Raw genomic sequence first — 21,707 nt, 5'->3', positions numbered from 1 at the left:
GAAGTGAACGTACATTGGTGCCAAGTATGGAAAGCGTTCAGTTCGGCCGACATTGAGTTGAATGAGATCAGCCATCGCCTCGTTTATCAAGTAATTTAAACAGGTTATTTACCTCGGATGTCAGATTCATCGGCAATGTGTTGCATTGTTAACTAGCTAACGTTTTGATATATTGATTGATGTATATTTCTTCAGACAGCTGGTATCTTTTTTTTTAATTTTAATACAGGCTTCAATAGAACTGGCACCAACGTGTGGCACGAAGCAGAGCATAGTGTATTCTGACGTGATGACCCTGTATAGTTACCAGTAATGTAAACACACTTTCCCATCACAGCTGCCTGTCAAAGATATATGAGCCGGTTGGGGTCAAAAAGGGTAAGTAATGTGTTTAATCAAGTACATTTAATTTTTTTTAACGAATTAAGGTTTTCAAATTAATCGAAAAAATATACATATACAGTATAATTTTGACAGCCCTAATATATAAAGAAAAACATACGCCATGAGACTGCCACCCTTTGATCTGCTACGTGTGTAAGGCTCCATTTCAGATGTTTGGTTTTAATTAAATCATGTAATGTCTCGTCAGCCTCCGGCCTCCTGACTCTATGCATTGGAATGATCTGAGGACATGGCTGTAATCTTTACAGAAACCTGTTTAACAAGATGTAAAGCAACGCACGCAAGTGCACACGCACACACACGTGTAGAAGAAACCACCCAAATGACACATGTGACTTGTTCTTTTCAAGAGTCTCTCTCTCTCTCTCTCTCTCTCTCTCTCTCTCTCTCTCTCTCTCTCTCTCAGCTGCTATAGATAACATTTGATGTAGACTAATCATAAAAAAAAATGCACAGAGCTTTTAGAAAAGTGCAGAATAAAATGATTGCCTTTCCCCCTAAATAAATGAATTTGAATGTATCCTTTAAAAAATGTTGGCGGGTCCAGAATAAATGTTATTATTTACATGTTGTTTACATGTATCCCCTCCCTACTTCCCATTTCCCCACAGGGAATGCACCCGATTGGATAAACATGCTGCTAGTTGAGACAAATAGACATGCCTGTGCTCTCGTGGGAAATCTATTGGTTCAATCTATAGCACCTTTAAATGATAATTTATTTAACAGTAATGTTATCGTCTGTCTGCATTGTCTCGGTTTGCTTAAGTAGATCTGCACTCCGTCTCTGCAGTGCACCTATTTGAAATTGTTCACTCGTACAGCCAGTTCATATCATCTACCAAGTGACTAACGTTAGAGGTGACAACAATCTGATAGAGCAGAGATGCTGTCCTGTCCCAGGAACCCACTATTATCTCTCATTAAACACTGTGCCAAGTTAGCTTGGTGTATTAAGCACAGACAAACACACACAGAGGGAGAGAGACAATCGACTCTCAATGCCGATTATCTCAAAAAAATAACAACTAATATCAAACATCGTTCTATCACTACTTTGTTTTCAGTCATGTATTGGACCACGATCACCCTGAATGTCCCCAAGACCGACAGACTCACCCAAGCCTCATTAGCATAGCTCAGATTCACACACACACCAGGTTTAGTTAGGATCACGTTCAAGTTAACAGGTTAGGGATAGACATAGGTTGTAAGTAGGGATGCTCGATATTGGCTTTTTTACCGATACCGATATACCGATATTGTCCAACTCTTAATTTCCTATACCGATATCAACCGATATCAACCGATACCGATATATGCAGGGTTTCCCCCGCCAAAAAACGGAATAATTTCAGGTAATTAACATTACATATGTCTTGTTGTGGAATTAACATAACATTATGCATACTTTTGACAATAAATAAAATCTGAATTTGTTCTTACTTGCTTGCCTGGGTAAATAAAGGTTATAGAAATGTAAAAAAAAATATATATATATATATATACATTTTAATGCCAATATCGGCCGATAATATCGGACATCCCTAGTTGTAAGGTTGCAATCTTAGGCCTCTTGATTAGTGCTGAGATTTAATTAGCTTTTGCACTCTTGATAATTATGGTACCCCCAAGAAAAGTGATGATTATTTTAGTGAGTCACGTTTTAACAGACGTTTGGTTCAACTTCTCACAAGTATAGTTGTATGCATTTATTTACCATTTAGTTGTACCCATCCATACACACTCACACACACACTATCTTGGGTGAGAGCCAGAGCGGTGAATTGCAGTGCCAGTGCTCATCAATCAACTCAAAATTCAAGGTTACACTGAAGACTAAAATGAACCCAGTTACTGTAGAAATACACAGAGAGAGAGAGAGAGAGAGAGAGAGAGAGAGAGAGAGAGAGAGAGAGAGAGAGAGAGAGAGAGAGAGAGAGAGAGAGAGAGAGAGAGAGAGAGAGAGAGAGAGAGAGAGAGAGAGAGAGAGAGAGAGAGAGAGAGAGAGAGAAAAATTGTAATACAAACTGTAATGATACTGTAATACAAACTGTAAACACTAACAAGTGACATATAGTTAGATTCACAGCCAGAGCACATAAAGACGGAGATATCCGCCGCTGTGTTGACAGTGTTTTACATATATATATATTTTTCTTTGCATAGTTTTCCACACTTGCTTAGTATGTATATTTGTTTCTTAGTGTGTGTGTGTATATATGTTCCTTGGTGTGTATGTTTCTTAGTGTGTGTATATGTTTCTTAGTGTGTATACTGTATGTTTCTTAGTGTGTATATATGTTTCTTAGTGTATGTGTGTATTTATGTTCCTTAGTGTGTATACTGTATGTTTCTTAGTGTGTATACAGACGCAGCGCTCAAAAATCAAACCAATTCTGCTGCTTGTCTGCTGCTTGTTGCTGCTTGTGTGCCACTTAAGTCTACTCAGGTGTTAATTTTCCGGGGGTGTTGGCTGGGGGAACAAAGGGAGGGTAGTTAACTTAAGTGCTTCCCCAGGGAGGGGGTCGGGGGCTACTGCCCTCAGACCCACAAAATAATTTTTATATGGGCAGTCTGACTTGGGGTACTGACCATATATTAGTGTTGCAATGCATGATAAGTAAACAGTGAAAAAAGCTAAGAAATCTGATGGGGCTGGGACATTTGGGACGAATAAAAATTTAAGATGAAAATCTGCCCAGCCTGTGGGAGGAAGTGGAGGTGTGAAATCTGGCCCGGTCAAGAACAATAGAGGAGTGGTAGAGAGTGGTAGAGAGGCATGAGAGGTTTGAGTTTTGAGTGCTGTATCTGTATATGTTTCTTAGTGTGTGTGTGTATTTATGTTCCTTAGTGTGTATACGTTTCCTAGTGTGTATGTTTCTTAGTGTGTATACTGTATATGGTTCTTAGTGTGTATATATGTTTCTTAGTGTGCATATATGTTTCTTAGTGTGTGTGACGTTATATATGTTTCTTAGTGTGTGTGACGTTATATATGTTTCTTTTTGTATATATGTTTCTTAGTGTGTGTGACGTTATATATGTTTCTTAGTGTGTGTGACGTTATATATGTTTCTTAGTTTGTATATATGTTCTTAGTGTGTGTGACGTTATATATGTTTCTTAGTTTGTATATATGTTTCTTAGTGTGTGTGACGTTATATATGTTTCTTAGTTTGTATATATGTTTCTTAGTGTGTGTGACGTTATATATGTTTCTTAGTTTGTATATATGTTTCTTAGTGTGTGTGACGTTATATATGTTTCTTAGTTTGTATATATGTTTCTTAGTGTGTGTGACGTTATATATGTTTCTTAGTTTGTATATATGTTTCTTAGTGTGTGTGACGTTATATATGTTTCTTAGTTTGTATATATGTTCTTAGTGTGTGTGACGTTATATATGTTTCTTAGTTTGTATATATGTTTCTTAGTGTGTGTGACGTTATATATGTTTCTTAGTTTGTATATATGTTTCTTAGTGTGTGTGACGTTATATATGTTTCTTAGTTTGTATATATGTTTCTTAGTGTGTGTGACGTTATATATGTTTCTTAGTTTGTATATATGTTTCTTAGTGTGTGTGACGTTATATATGTTTCTTAGTTTGTATATATGTTTCTTAGTGTGTGTGACGTTATATATGTTTCTTAGTTTGTATATATGTTTCTTAGTGTGTGTGACGTTATATATGTTTCTTAGTTTGTATATATGTTTCTTAGTGTGTGTATATATATGTTTTTACAACTTTTTGAATCAATGTGTTTACACAATCGTAAACACACGCCGTGTTGAAAGTAAGATGTGTGTCGTCTTAAAAGCACACTCACACAGAGCCCCTGATGTCAGTAACAGTACAGGCGACACTGAGGGGCTGTGGTGGAGCCCCTGATGTCAGTAACAGTACAGGCGACACTGAGGGGCTGTGGTGGAGCCCCTGATGTCAGTAACAGTACAGGCGACACTGAGGGGCTGTGGTGGAGCCCCTGATGTCAGTAACAGTACAGGCGACACTGAGGGGCTGTGGTGGAGCCCCTGATGTCAGTAACAGTACAGGCGACACTGAGGGGCTGTGGTGGAGCCCCTGATGTCAGTAACAGTACAGGCGACACTGAGGGGCTGTGGTGGAGCCCCTGATGTCAGTAACAGTACAGGCGACACTGAGGGGCTGTGGTGGAGCCCCTGATGTCAGTAACAGTACAGGCGACACTGAGGGGCTGTGGTGGAGCCCCTGATGTCAGTAACAGTACAGGCGACACTGAGGGGCTGTGGTGGAGCCCCTGATGTCAGTAACAGTACAGGCGACACTGAGGGGCTGTGGTGGAGCCCCTGATGTCAGTAACAGTACAGGCGACACTGAGGGGCTGTGGTGGAGCCCCTGATGTCAGTAACAGTACAGGTGGACACTGAGGGGCTGTGGTGGAGCCCCTGATGTCAGTAACAGTACAGGTGGACACTGAGGGGCTGGGGTGGAGCCCCTGATGTCAGTAACAGTACAGGCGACACTGAGGGGCTGTGGTGGAGCCCCTGATGTCAGTAACAGTACAGGCGACACTGAGGGGCTGTGGTGGAGCCCCTGATGTCAGTAACAGTACAGGTGGACACTGAGGGGCTGTGGTGGAGCCCCTGATGTCAGTAACAGTACAGGCGACACTGAGGGGCTGTGGTGGAGCCCCTGATGTCAGTAACAGTACAGGCGACACTGAGGGGCTGTGGTGGAGCCCCTCAAGAGAGTAAAATGGGGGTCCATTAAATTAAATGACCGATCTTCAGATGGTTTGATAAATGCCTATATATTGGGCTAGGTTTACTTCAAAAAGAGCACAATGGATACATGGATCATATGAATATGATACTGTATACTAGGGATGTCCGATATTATCGGCCTACCGATATTATCGGCCGATATTGGCATTAAAATGTGATATCGTAAAATATCGGTATCGTTTTTTTTTTTTTTTTTTTTACATTTCTATAACCTTTATTTACCCAGGCAAGCAAGTAAGAACAAATTCTGATTTTATTTATTGTCAAAAGTATGCATAATGTTGTGTTAATTCCACAACAAGAGATATGTAATGTTAATTACCTGACATTATTCCGTTTTTTGGCGGGGGAAACCCTGCATATATTGGTATCGGTTGATATCGGTATCGAGAGTTGGACAATATCGGTATATCGGTAAAAAAGCCAATATCGAGCATCCCTACTGTATACTGTATATGTATATAGCTAATGCTCAATGTGATACAATGAGATGTGAAGTGAGAGACAGGAGTCCAGCAGAGACCCTTCTATGATGCAATCAAAAGTTTAATATATATTATATTTTATATTATATATTTCTTTTAATCTAATTCATTCCATAAGAACGTAGAATACCCATTTACAGACTTTTTTTTAATATGGTCCATTTGCATGTTCTTGGTATCTGATTCTAGGGACATCTATGGATCTCAGGTAATGTATTCAGTGTCAGAAATATTGTGTCTGTTACTAGGCTTGAGTCAATTGTAATGAACCAAAGGAGAATATCAATGACATTTTTTTTTTTTTATCTTTGACTGTGAATAACACTATGCTCAAATTGACCAGACCTGAAAAATCTAAGCAAATTAATAGATGGAAGATGATTAAACAGAAGGTTTTGTAGATACAGTACTGAATTCTGCCATCCGGACACATGTAATTTGAAATATGATTATAGAATATAGAATATCAGGCATAAAATGGTTATGCGATTAAAATGCGATTAATTAGAATTAAATTAAATCCTGTAATTAATTAGATAAATTTTTGTAATCGCCTGACAGCACTAATATATATATATATATGGCAACTCTGGACACAACTGAGCCTGTAGTGGAAAACATAAAATATATATAATATGGACCGATAGGATTACTACACAATTGTAGGCTTCATAAAATCTAACAGCTTTTGGATTAGAAACTATCGCCCGACAGTCATTTAGAAATTCACCACAGTCATTTCGTTACGGTGCTAAATAATAGAATAGAATAGAATAGAATAGAAATACTTTATTCATCCCGAGGGAAATTTGGCACTACAACTCGCTCACAGTAAACAGTAAACATTTAGGTAGACAAAACCAAAAATCACGAATAAGAATTAAAATAAGCCTAAGAATAAAATACGGTCCGGGATATACATTTCCTATGTTACCTTCTAATATAAAATATACAGTAAAAATATACAGAACTATACAGTAAGTGTAAAATTGTGCTATGTTGGGTTTAAAAGTAAAAGTCCAGGAAGATAGTACTGTCACCATGTGCTCAGTGATGCAGTGAGGCACAGTGATGCGTTGTAAAGTCTGATGGCTGTCGGAATGAAGGACTTCCTGTGCAGCCTGATATTCCACATAATTATAATTCACTTCAACAACAGTATCGTCATCCAAAACAATGGATATTGGAGTAGAAGATGGTCTAAAATAAGCAGACACTGTATTATATCCTACTATCTCGCACATCATTCACCAAATACTAGGGATGTTCGATATTGGATTTTTTACCGATATCCAATATACCGATATTATCAAACTCTTAATTTCCGATACCGATATCAACCGATACCGATATATGCTGGGTCCCCCCCCCCCCCCAAAATGGAATAATGTCAGGTAATTAACATTACATATCTCTTGTTGTGGAATTAACACAACATTATGCATACATTTGACAATAAATAAAATAAGAATTTGTTCTTACTTGCTTGCCTGGGTAAATAAAGGTTAAATAAATGTAAACAAATTAAAAAACATTAACCGATACCGATAATTACCGATATTACATTTGAATGCCAATATCGGTAGGGCGATAATATCGGACATCCCTACCAAATACACATCATGCCAGTCACAACAAACTGCGTGTCCCGTGTCCCGTGGGGTTGTTAACACCACCACCAGCTTCGAGTTGATGGATGGCGTAGCCTCATGTGTCAAAGGAGGATTGTCACGTCTAAAGATGACTGCGACTAGAATAGGTAGCAGCAACAACAGCAGCAGCCATCAGGTCACAAATGCCAGCCCTAACCACCTTCAAAACTGCTCTAAAAAATTACCTACGGGAGGCGGCAATTCGAAACTGGCCCCGGTAAATGTCAAGTGAAGTCAAGAGTTTTATTTGTCACGGCATACAAGCATACAGTGAAATGCGGGGGGTCATGCCCACAACGATTGTGCAATAATACAATAATAAGAATAGGATGAGAATAAGACATTTGTGCAATAATACAAGTAATAAGATAAGACATAACAGGTATATGTACATACAGTTTACAAAAAGCATGGTAAGACATGCTAAGGTCCTGCGATAGTGCAATACACTGTTAGCTACGGATGAGGCACTGGGTCTTATGTACACTACTATACAATGCTATACTATACAATATACAGTTATACTATGTGTCCTTATGCTATTCATCTGTTTACTATACAAGAACCACTCTTCTTGTTCTTGTTCTTGTTTTTAAAGTGACCTTTCATTGTGTAAAGTGACCGTTGAGTGTGGGCGTGTGCAGCATGTGTGTGTGTGTGTGTGTTCATGCTAAAGTGACTGCCAGTGTGTGAGTGTATACAGTGTGTGTGTCGTGTGTGTGCTCATGTGTGCTTGTGTGTGGAGAGTTCAGTGTTCAAGGCTCTGATGGCCTGGGGGAAGAAGCTGAGCCGAAGTCTCTCTGTCCTAGTTGCTGGTGTTCGCAGGCGTTTGCCTGACCGCAGCAGCTTGAACAGGCTGTTGTTGGGGTGGTGAGGGTCTTTCATTATTCTGCAGGCTCTGGATTTGCACCTCTTGTTATATAAGACCTGCAGGGGTGGTAGTGCAATACCCGTAGTACGCTCAGCTGAGTGCACCACTCTCTGTAGGGCCTTCTTGTCCTGTGCCGTGCTGTTTCCATACCAGGCAGTGATGTTTCCAGTGTCCAGTTCCAATGTCCAAACCCCATCACCCACCCCCCCCCCACCCAACCCCCCCACTCAACCCCCCCAATGTACAGTTTCCTCCCCCTCAAATGTATATATTCTCTTTTTTTTTTTATATCTTGTATGTCATAAATGTATGGATGTTGTGTATGTCATAAATGTTATGAATTGAAAATGGGGGACCCTGATGTAAACAAGACGAAAGTCTCTCTTTTTCTATTGAGCCGTACTGTATTGTACCCATTCTGCAATCTGTTAATACAATTTTCAATCTATCAATCAATCAATCAATCAATCAATCAATCAATCAGTCGACATCCTCCGTCTACTAAATGCAGTTCACTGCACCACCAACAGGGGGGTCAAAGGAGCAAAAGGAGCAGATATGAGCCACTGCATTTCCTCTGCCAACTATAGATTTGGGGAAAGATAATGAGCAACAATTCACCATCCCACTATTCACCTTGTAAAATCAACTGCCAACTGAATCATCTGCTGAATATGTTGAGAATGAATGGTAAGTGGACAGAGCCACTGTCTCCTCTTCTCTTCTGGAAACCAATGGTGTGTTGCTGATGATGGGTAATACATTAGATAATAATCATCATTAGTGATGCACCGATGTGAAAATTGTGGCCGATACCGATATTTACCGATGTCGATATCTCTGTATAGAAAATACTTTTTTATGATAATCAAATAAAGAGCTATTTTCCTTTTACTTTTGTAACTTATTTTCAGAAATGACTGATATTTTGAAACTATTTAAGGCCAAAACATGTAAAAAGAAAAAATATATAATTTGTTGATATTGGACCGATACCGATGTGTAAAAAAACGGCCATGTCGGCCGATATTATATCGGCGGCCGATATATCGTGCATCACTAATCATCATAGATTCCCCAGAACTATTGGTCATATCATCCATGCTAATAAAACACCATACATTTAACTGAACTGAGTTAGCCAAAATAAATAAATAAATAAATAAAACTCCTTACACTCAAGTTCCCCTTTAAACAGCCTGAAATCGCTCTCATCCTCGTGTCCCCATAACTTTATTTTACAGTTTGCAAGATAGAGGAGCCCCTTACCTTGGGAGCCCCTGATCTTCCATTGCCTCTGGCCCTGTACTCACACCCCTAAAGACCACGATAAGCTTCTAGGCGGCGTACAGAGGTAACTTAGATTAGGGCAACAATGGACCCCATTCTCGAACACAGTTACGGACAAATGACGAAGAAATGTCTTCTTAACTCCAGTTCCTGGGACAATTCTGGTATTCCTGAATGGTTTCTTATCTGGGATTTGTTCTTAGCTAAGAACAGGATTTAAGAATGCAGAAAAACGTATAGTCGTGAATAGGCCAGATGTGTGCGCTTGTGTTCTTAACTCATTCCCCGCCAACAACGAGTTTACTCGTTATTGGGAGCCGCCGCTTGAACGGCAACAACGAGTATACTCGTTATTTGATCGTTTTTCCTTTTTTCCGATATTTGTATTCATTATTCATCCAGGGACCTTGGTGTTACCATAGGGAATGAGTCTGAGATCGCCAAAGTGCAATACCGGCCGCATCCAGCTAGACGGCGGTATCGAGCACCCTTTGTAACCTTGTATCTTGGCCAAATGTCTCCGGGCTCACTTTTCTTTGTCGGGCGAGTGGAGCGGTTCTCTCGGTTGCAATGAAGCGCGTCAAATATCCCCGATCCATATGTTGTGATGAGTTATGTCGTGGACCAAATGGACATCGGATGTACCAGATGGCGATCAAACAATTGGAATATTATTTTTGGAATACTCCCGATCACAGGTAAGGACTATCTGACGTACATTTTAGCTTGATCGTGCAATGCTTTTATATTGATCGGGCTGATAAGCGTTTTTAGTGTTCAATACGAATGCCGTTACTGGCAATGAAATAATCAGAAACGACCCCCCCCCCCCCCCCCCCCCCTTTCATGCATTCATGATGAAACATAATACCTATGATATAGATTTTCTTTGGGAATAATAGCGTGTACAGCAGTGGCGTCCTTTCAGTAAAAGGCAAGGTATGGCGCGGATGGGTGGGGGGGGGGGGGGGCGGGGGGTGAAGGGGGGATTTTTTTTGTCAAATCAGTTGTGCAATAGTCACTTTTGGTGAGTTGTTTCTATACAATTCAGTTATATGACATTTAGGTATGACACAGGACTACACAAGCATTTTTAGTATAGAAATGTGTCAACAGACTAAAGCAGGGAACCACAATATTTTGCATACGAATTATGCAGAATGTAATATCATAACTGTCTATTACTTTTCTTGCAATTGAGCCAATTTTCCTTAGGTACGGTTTTGAGGTGTGTGTTCAACAGAATGTAGTATCAAAAACACATTCACAAAAAGTATGGGTTACTGAATGCTGAACTGCACTATTATAATCACTAAGCCAGACCTTACCTGTGTCCCTGTATCACTCGTCTCTGCTGCCCTTTGATAAAAAAACGTCCCTATGTCCATTTTCCTTTTTTTTGGGCATATTTCAGTTAGTCACAGTAAAAGTCACCTAGTAAAAGTGAGATAATTGAAAATATCAAAACATGCTAGGGCTGTACCGAATAGTTCGAAGCTTCGTTCATAATGTTGACATTCAAATTCTAAATCAACATAAAAAATTGTAAAATTAAATTAAAAAAAAATTAAAAAAAAATTAAATTTTTATTTGCCAAGGTATGGCGAGTGCCATAACTTGCCATACCAAATGGACGCCCCTGCAAGAAACGGCAATGTTTATAGTATAATTGACGTATAAGGCTATTACTCAGCCCTTCGGGAATTACCCCAGACCACGCTATAACCATACTTATATTCACCATGGTATAACACGGGAACGTATGAAGAAATTTATTATTTTTCACATATTGAACGATAGATAGGTGATGTCAAATGGGCCATAGTATTGTATCCATAGCTATAATATAGTTATAGCTCTACAAACAAGGTGACGCACTCCTATCTATTAAAGCATGGCAGTGCTAGAACGGGGCCCGGCTAATCCCTGGCGGTCAATGAGTTAAGGGCAACATTTTTGAGAAATCATCGATTCTACAGACATCCTCAGATTTAAATCATTACAATAATAATAATAATAATAATAATAATAATAATAATAATAATAATAATAATAATAATAATAATAATAATAATAATAATAATAATAATAATAATAATAATAATAATAATAATAATAATAAAAACGAGAATATTTGTATCATTAACAATTACATTTATAGTTGTGATGTCCTAAACTAGCTCATTAGTTAACTGGCACATTTACATTGATGTGGAAACTGAAAGTGTTGATTGATTATCCCTGGGTAACAAATAAATAATAATAATACAAATCTCTGTGTCCAGTAGCCCCAGAGAGGTCCAGACCAGATGCAACTAGCCTAGCTTAGCACAATGACTGGAAGCAGTAGGGAGCAGCTAGCCTAGACCCATCAAAACTTCCAAGAACTACAAAACCGATGCACAGAGATGAAACTGTTATCAATCATCTCGTCTGTCTCTGGGGAAAATGGCAAACAAGTGTATCCCAAAACATTGGGAGTGTTTCATTAAAACATTTCTCCATGATTCCCTCCATTTTTATTCCATCACAATTTCATTCCCTTCTTTTCATCTCGCACACACGCACACACTTCAAAGCAAGCCTAATATAACATCATCATCATTAGCCAAACTGTAATCTCAGGCCCTAATGGTGTGATAACACAAGGGAGCACACACACACACACACACACACACACACACACACACACACACACACACACACACACACACACACACACACACACACACACACACACACACACACACACACACACACACACACACACACACACACACACACACACACACACACACACACACACACACACACACACACACACGATCAGCATAATGAGGCAGCTTAGTGAGTGAGCTTAGAGGTGGAGAGAGAACAGGACACTGACGACTAAGGTGTTGAAACGTGTGTCACCTCTTGTGATTTATTTTTCCACTTATATTTTTAAAGGTTTCATAATTTTAGACAAATGTTTTACAAGGTTTTCAAACGTGGGCCCTCAGCAAGGGGCCCTCAGCAGGGGCCGCGTGGTCGTAGGATGAAGGATGAGGGCACAACGTTCTCTTTAGCTTTGTTAGTGAACATGAAATAGTCTTACTTGTGTACAGTATATTCTGTTTGCGAAACACCTTTCGCTTGGATAGAATAATAGGCGAAATGTTTACTCTCAGCTGAACTGCAGAAAAGGCACTACGTTCATATTTAGCATCATCCAGGGGGCCAGCGCATATCCGCGGTCTCCTAATAAAACAACGCTGGGCGTCACAGATGATTTGAATGTTGATGGTATTGCTTTCTGTTGCGATATGGAGACGCATCTGGGGAGGATGCCTTGATGCGCGTGCAGTCAATTGCACTGATGGTGTTGTTGGGCAGACCAGCGATGGCATGGAATCTTCTCTCGACTGTTGTTGTTCAGTATATATGGGAATTGGAATAATTGTGTGGCCAGTTATTATGATTCCATCCACGACTCGCTGGAGGCCGCTGCTGATGGATGGCTGCTATATGCCCACCCTGTCTCCTCCTAGCTCCCCCTACATGTCCCAGTCAGAGGCTAACAAGCCCAAGGAGGACAGTGCCTGGATGTGTGGTGGCACAGGGTTTGAGCGTCTGGTCCGGCTCCTCAGTGCTCCATTAGGACAGGACGCCTCTCTGGTCCCTCCTCAGCGCATGATCAGCAATATCTTCCAGCAGCAGTAGATGTGTGTTTAGGGTGCAGACTTGGCCCTTTAATAAATAGTGCGATTGATCACTGATAATTGGATGGCATGGTTCAATTTACATGATGATGTTCACGTGCAAGTCCACGTGCAAGTTCAAGGTTTTATTTGTCACACGCAACATCATACCAGTATGAGCAGTATGTCTCTCCACTGGCTCTTACAATGTGCACACTAAGCAATGTAAACAATACATAATAACAATAGAGAACAAGATGGTATATGGAATATGAATACAACATGGCAAATATATAGCCTACATCAGGGGTGTCAAACTCATTTTCACAGAGGGCCACATCAGCATTATGGTTGCCCTCAAAGGGCCAAAGACCGTATAAATGTTCATGTAATGTAAAATAAATGTAGCTACCGGTACTCATTTACATATTGTTAAACATGTTGTTTCTGTATTTATTACTTATTCAAGTTATACATATTGCATATGCATTTGCATAGATGTAAAAATATATGTTAGCTTATGTTATTTTAACAAATAATTTTAGTTTATCAGAACCCCATATTACTCCATCAATCAATGATCAAACCATTCAAGTAAATAACAAAGAATAATATCATCAAATACAAGCTATGACATTAAGTTTGTTCAAAAGCTTTTTGTCACAGTCAAGAGGGGCAGAACTAACAACTGTGAGCTGCAAAGAACATGTGGGACAGATGTAGCAGATGTTACAAAAACAAATGGCTGCACACAACCTTGCAGAGGCCATACATCCAACTAATGGAAGAAAGTTTAATTAACTTTAATTAACAGATTGCAGAATGGGTACATTACAGTACAGCTCAATAGACACAATTGTTAAGGGGATGCAGACCAGAGAAAGACTTTCGACTTGTTAACATCATGGTCCCCCATTTTCAATTCGTAATGAAATTGCTATTATGTGTCTGAATGAACACACAACTGTAACTGTACTAAAAAATTACAAAATAAGGGTTGTCTCAGTTCACAACTATATTGGTCAAGTTTTGGGTGGGACTTGTTTGCGTCCCTACAGCTTCTTATTCAATTGAGCGAGATGCTCGGTTATGTCACACAGCCAGTTTGCATCCGACAGTTCAGACAATATTTCTTCAACCCTTTATTACCTATTCCGCCTGGATCTTTTTTGTATTTTGGGCTGTAAAATTGTCAAAGAATGTCTGATGAGTAAGTGCTTTTGGCTTTTTTCCTTTGTTACTTCATCAATACCTCAGATGTTCAACATACATGTGTGTAAGAATGTGTAATAACTAAGGCTGTCAAAGTTAAAGCTTTATTAACGCATTAACCCACAATTCTTTTAACGCCGCTATTTTTGAACCCAAGATTAATGTTTAAATTATATATATTTTTTTTACCAGAGCTCTTGGGGGCCACATCAAATGACGTGGGCCATGAGTTTGACACCTATGGCCTACATGAAAGGAATGGGATATGCTGAGAGCAGAATGTAGATGTTTCCATTCTATTCCACTATAGCTACGTATATCCGATATAGCGATCTATAGATAGCGAGTTTAGATCTTATTTATTTATTCATTTGCAATGTTTCTGCAGTGCTTTTATTTATTTGCGGACATCACGATGCCTTGTTAAGTCATGACTATAAATGTCAAATGTAATTGTTAATACAAATATTGTCGTATTTATTGGAGTGGAAATAAATAAATTTGTTCATAACTTTCTCGTAAGTCCGTTTGATCATGAGGGCCAATGTTGTAAATGGTAAGTTAGAGTGTTGTCTTCATTAATAGTTAAATACAGTAGAGGTTGAGTACTTTCTTATCTAAAGATGGTAAGATAGTGTTGGGTTCACTCATAGTTAAAGACAGTAGAGGTTGAGTACTGTATTATCTAAAGATGGTGAGTTAGAGTGTTGTGTTCATTCATAGTTAAAGACAGTAGAGGTTGAGTACTGTATTATCTAAAGATGATGAGTTAGAGTGTTATGTTCATGCATAGTTAAAGACAGTAGAGGTTGAGTACTGTATTATCTAAAGATGGTAAGATAGAGTGTTGTGTTCATTCATAGTTAAAGACAGTAGAGGTTGAGTACCGGTACTTTCTGGTGATATATATCACATTCACACTCCCAAGTGATCAGGCTTGACTTCACAACTGAAAATACATGGGCTGTCCAAAATAGAATAGTTACAGTACATGGTTCTTCGGTGCAAGGGTTCAAATTGTTGCCCCATAAAAATCCACACCAAAACAAGGCCTAGTTATAATTACACACACACACACACACACACACACACACACACACACACACACACACACACACACACACACACACACACACACACACACACACACACACACACACACACACACACACACACACACACACACACACACACACACACACACACACACACACACACACACACACACACACACACACACACACACACACACACACACACACACACACACACACACACTTCTGACGGGCATGTTCCCAGATGCATTCAAAACAGCCGTTGTAAAAAGCCTTACTAAAGAGACCCAAAATAGACAGTAATGTATTGGCAGATATCCAACCTTTGATTCATCAGCAAGATACATGAAAAAATGCTCTCAATACAAATAAAGTCCTTTCTTCAGAATGCACCATAGCACTGAAACTGCTCTTACTAAAATAATTTGTGATCTCAGATGCAAGTCTCAATTCTCGTCCTATTAGACATAAGCACAGTGTTCAACACGATTGACCATGATATCCTAATAAATCATCTAGAAAAGTTAGTTGGTCTTTCTGACTAATATGTATTAAACTGGTTCAGAACATATATCAAAAGGGAGAAAATATTGTGTGAGGCTTGGAGATCATTCTTCTGAGAAACATGACACCTACTTCGTAGTTCCACAAGGGAGCTGCCTTGGTCCATTAATATTCTCACTATACATGCTGCCATTAGAAAACACAATGTATGTTTCCATAGCTATGCAGATGACACACAATTGGACATCTCCGCTGAACCAAATTATCCCACAGCTATCAACTCCTGCCTGTCTCTTAGCAATAAACAAATAGATGACAAACAACTTCCTAAAATTAAATGAGGACAAAACTGAAATCCTGCTAGTCAGCTCTATAACAAAAAGATAAATGTTACAGAGCAATATGGGGCAACTTACTCCTTGGATCAACCCAAAGTTACAAGTCTTGGTGTTATAATCGACTCAGACCTAAGCTTTAAATCACACATCAATAAGATGACAAAAACATCATTCTTCCACCTTAGAAACATAGCTAATTTATAAATCAAAAGGAGGTTGAAAAACTGATCCATGCCTTTATCTCAAGCCGACTCGACTACTGTAATGCACTCCTTACCGGCCTCCCGAAAAAAACACAGAACAACTCCAACTTGTTCAAAACTTTGCAGCTAGGCTATTAACTAGAACCAAGAAGTCCAGTATTAATAGCTACTCTGCACTGGCTTCAGGTAACATTTAGAATACATTTCAAGGTCCTCCTCCTTATATACAAAACACTAAATGGAACAGGACCAAGCTACATTGCAAATTATCTTGTATCTTGCACTTGAATCTTGAATATTACGATCATCTACTACTGGTCTATTTAAGGTTCCCAACCACAGCCAAAAGAAAATTGGGGACGCAGCCATCGCAAAGTATGCACCAAAGCTATGGAACACCCTACCTATGCACATTAGGGTGGCTAGATTTTCTAAATAAAAAAGATTTAATAAAAAAAATAAGCTCTGCTGCTTGTGATGGTACTGTAGATGAGATTGCATTATTTTACTCTGTCTATTCTATTTTACCCTGCCTGTTTTCAGAGGAACAATGTTTTCCAACATTATTATCTAAAGATGGAAAGTTAGTGTTGTGTTCACTCATAGTTAAAGACAGTAGAGGTTGAGTATTTTATTATCTAAAGATGGTAAGTTAGAGTGTTGTGTTCACTCATAGTTAAAGACAGTAGAGGTTGAGTATTTTATTATCTAAAGATGGTAAGTTAGAGTGTTGTGTTCACCCATTGTTAAAGACAGTAGAGGTTGAGTATTTTATTATCTAAAGATGGTAAGTTAGAGTGTTGTGTTCACTCATAGTTAAAGACAGTAGAGGTTGAGTATTTTATTATCTAAAGATGGTAAGTTAGTGTTGTGTTCACTCAGAGTTAAAGACAGTAGAGGTTGAGTATTTTATTATCTAAAGATGGTAAGTTAGAGTGTTGTGTTCATTCAGAGTTAAAGACAGTAGAGGTTGAGTATTTTATTATCTAAAGATGGTAAGTTAGTGTTGTGTTCACTCAGAGTTAAAGACAGTAAGTAGAGGTTGAGTATTTTTTTGTGATTCACTGATCAAGATTGACTTTACAACTGCAAATACACCAGCTGTTATATGGGTCTTCAGTGCAAGGGTTACATTTTAGAATTGAGCACCCCCCAATGAATAGTGGACAAAAGAAATTAAACAAATTCTAAATCAATTCAGAATAAATGGATTCCCTGTGCTGTTCATAATGTAAACTGAAAGCTTGTCGAGCAGGTTATACATGGTGTGTTTTGACAGGTCCTGTGGCACAACGAAAATGTCAACAAGGCACTTCAAATGATTGACTGCTCAAAACAAGGCCCATAAAATATTACAGAAAAGTATTAACCTCTTAAGGATCGGGCAAATAGTTTTTGACGATTGCATACCCAAAGTAATTAGTGATTTATTATACTTTATACTTATAGCACATGCATGAGTCTGGTCTCTTTTGAAAGGTAACATTCTGAAGTTTCTTACACAATAAAAAATCACTTTGAGTGCTAATGTATTAGAGTAACAGAGGTTTGAACACACTGAAGCAAAGGTTTTGTGTACTCGCATTTCTTTTTACTGGTTGCCAGATGCCTGTTTTTAAGTTCCAGCTGAGAGGTAGGAGCTGGAAAACATAACGGTTCCATAGCCTGAAGTCTTATGTAGTACAGGTTCAGAGTTTATAAAAATCCCACGGAAAATGAATGTTTTACAAAGGTTTTTGTAATGTGTGTACCGGTAATACTTCAGCGTGATTATCCAAAATTTACGTCCCCTCCCATTCATTCAGAGGCTCTCGTCAAAACAAAGGACTTCTTCGTCTTCTTGTGTCACCTTCCCCCACTCTGAGCGCCCGTCTGGGATCGCTTTCGGAGCAGACGCTCCTTGGCTACAACGGTGGTCAATAGTTTTCACCATCAGCGGTGACTGGTCAGTTCAGGGACCGTTCACAACCGGACGTGGTCACTCGTCCGAACGGCTTGTCAAATGACGCTCGCCGGATGTTTCGTCTTGTAACTCGAGAATGGAATCACGCTAATAGGTTGAGTGGGGTGACGATCGAAAGGCGGCAAATTCAACTTTACAACAATGTATTGGTTGATCGGCGAAAACGCAGCCCGGAGCCGACAGATGAGGGCAAAGTGCTGCGACGTGCTCGCGAGGGCGTGACTTAAGCTTAAGAGGTTAATAGATCCTGTCTGAGTCGTACTGAAGCTACAGTTGACACACTGAGCAGCACAAAGCTTTAACTTGGCAGGATCACAAGCTTCCCTTAAATTCCAACTTTCAACTCAGAAACTATGTAGCAGCAGCGTGGCTACATGGTTAGAGCTCCAGACTCATGATCAGAAGATTGGCACCGGTTCGAGCCCCAGTCAAGGCCGTTGTCAGAAAGTGGTGTTGTTGTCAAGCAGGGAGCACTCTGGACCTGGCAGTAACAATGCCCCCATCACGTTGATAGGGACAGTTACGAGTCCCGTCCTTCGAATGAGACATTAAACCGAGGTCCAGACTGAATTACAGGGTTCCCCGACGTTCCTGGCCAAGGTCTCTGACATCAAGGGCACCTAATAATCCATCCCTCTTATCAATATCAATCCCTGTCTCCTGAGCCTTTCAGCCATTGTGTAGTGTGATGTGTGTATGCCATTGAGCCTGTGTAGCCCAAGGTTGGGTGCTACACAGTGGTGGTGAAGGAGGCCATTTCCACCGTACATTGTAAAGTGCTTTGAGTGTCTAGCAATGCGCTATATAAATGCAATAATCATTCCTTCATTATGCAACACAACTTACTGCTACTTACTCTAGCCAGTATATATACATCATGGTATACTGGTATGATGTACTACTGGGTACTCACTATAGGGAGGTGTATTGGTTACGTCATTGCCGTTTTTCCGTGTTCCACCCTCTGTCCAACGCAATGTATTTCCCCATTGCCCATTTCTAAATCGTCTCGTTTTAACAAATAAAGCATTAACATTTGCATGGTGTACCTTTCTGTGGATATTCATCCACAATCTATAGCTCAACATGAAAATATTCGCAATTAATCATAAAAAAATAATCACCGAATTTTATTTCAACCAAAAATAATGTTAATGATAGAAGGGAACTCATTTTGTGGATGAAATGGAAAGCTTTTCAATTTCCATGCGGCAGAATTGTTACAATAGCCGATAATCTTCCCAATGATAAGTCCCTATACGGGTGGACCTCGCGGGCGGTCCAAAGTGACGTCAGACTACACCTCCCTATACAGTACTTCTCTCCACAGCCATAACAAATAAAGAATGTACACACCACCACCCAATCATACTGTTTATGATGCAGTCATGTTGCACTGTGAGGTCCTGTTGTCACTGTACCAGTCCACTGTGCATGTCATACTAGACAACCAACCTCCTACTGTAATCCAGAATGAACCATATACAAGAAATAAAAAACAACATGATAATATACTATGGAACTAAATGAATGACATAATCAAAACAAGACAGAAATCAAGTACTGTAACTTCAAAGAAGTCGTTAGTATGTCTTTGCACTGGTATCACTGGTGAAAACCAATATCCATTTCACTGCGCTTTAGTCGAAGGAAGCGATCCCTTAACCCCCCCCTGGCCCCCATGCGCGCCTTACCCGCTTCCTGAGAGTTGAGCACCTCCAGAGCGTGAGTCATGGCACTGGCAAATACGTTGGCGTCCTCCTTGCTGCCAAAGTTGAGGCCATAGACCTGACGGGCGTCGCGCCACTGGTGAAAGGTCTGTGTGGCCTGGTTGTACTTCAGCCCCTTGGGAATGGCACAGTTGATCACCACCTAGAAGAGAAGGGTACGAGAGGAGAGAGAGTGAGGAGAGGTAGGGGAGCTAAGGAATGGGAGGGAGGGATATATCCTCTTACCTGGCCCGGGCCCTTTTAGGGACGGTGCGCCCGCCGGCGGAACTCGGCACTTTGTGAGCGTCTAGCGGCTCGGGTATGCATTCTTTATAAAACATATTATATATAGAATAAATCCCTATTTTGTTGCCGTTCGAATGCCACCTCACTCGATAAAATATGTGCCTCGGTTCTCGAGTTACATGCCGATAATATGTCAGGTGTGCGACTTTGTACACGCAAGTCAGATTACCACTCCCGGACTCCCGAGGCTATAGAACTGTCAATCATTCGCCGATTGCGAAGATTATTGGACAGGTTTGTAGCCAATGAGTGTAGCTTTCCAATGATACCCCAGGTGCGGCTGTTCGATCAGGGATCTAGGTGATAATTGACGAGCGAAAACCAGAAGTGAAAAACACACGGAATGCATTGACGAAATGGAATACTGGAGAATTTCTTTTACACCGTTTACCAAAATCGCTCTTAACCCTTTATTCGCCAATGACGTGTTACCACGTCATTCTCCGCCATGCGTAATCTGCCAATGACGCCGTAAGGCGTCTTTGAGATCAATATTTAAAAAATCTGTCATGTCAATCATATTTCACCCACGGAGACTTGAGATCTCCTGTTGATCTCCTCTCAACTCTCCAACGGTTCAAGAGCACCATCTGGTGGCCGATCGGCGGATCGCCCAAACAGGAAATGAGCGACAGGAAGTGGTGCTCATCCATATTCGGTCCGGCCACTCGCTATCGCTCGCGGGACTCGAGCTCGACACACAGGATAGCGATCCGTTGCCAATAACTCGATAAACAACATGATTTGGACGTATATATTATTATACAACCTGGAAATGGATCGCATATATCAACATCCCATAATCGCGAACTTTCTGCTCCACGCTGACCACCCAATGGTCAGAGGAAGATGCGGTAAGTTTCAGCGTGTTTGAATATTATGATCCATATAAACTGCTGTGATCTATGTATCGCCCATACTACATAAATGATTTAACGTCGGCCACGGACTTATAATTTTTCTTTATTGTGTAAGAAACTTCAGAATGTTATCTTTCAAAAGAGACCAGGCTTATGCATGTGCTATAAGTATAAAGTATAAAGATATGCTTTGCAAAAAAAGTATGCAGTCCTCAAAAACAAAAATGGCCACTTTTCTGGGATATACATAGTATATAGAGAGAGGTTTAATGCAGACTTTTTATAAAGCAAGATCCCAAGGCTCTGTCTGCCTGCCTGGCTGTCTGTCTGCAATGCTTCTACACTAAATGTCTTGATTTTCACAATGTTGACGACGCTCAATCATTAGGCTGCACTTGTTGCTA

The 21,707-nt window shown here is 39.9% G+C and overlaps 1 protein-coding gene across 1 annotated transcript in view; it reads right to left on the bottom strand.

Moving 5' to 3' along the window:
* The window catches only part of enah (ENAH actin regulator), a 193,548-nt gene that overhangs the window by 92,853 nt on the left and 78,988 nt on the right, over positions 1-21,707 (bottom strand). The window contains exon 3 of the mRNA XM_084325720.1: positions 20,123-20,300. Coding sequence (XP_084181846.1) covers positions 20,123-20,300 — 178 coding nt within the window. The remainder of the gene's footprint in view (positions 1-20,122; positions 20,301-21,707) is intronic.

Source organism: Notolepis coatsorum, assembly GCF_963971535.1.
Source record: "Notolepis coatsorum genome assembly, chromosome: 12".
Classification (NCBI taxonomy): domain Eukaryota; kingdom Metazoa; phylum Chordata; class Actinopteri; order Aulopiformes; family Paralepididae; genus Notolepis; species Notolepis coatsorum.
This window is presented reverse-complemented; position numbering and strand designations above follow the sequence as displayed.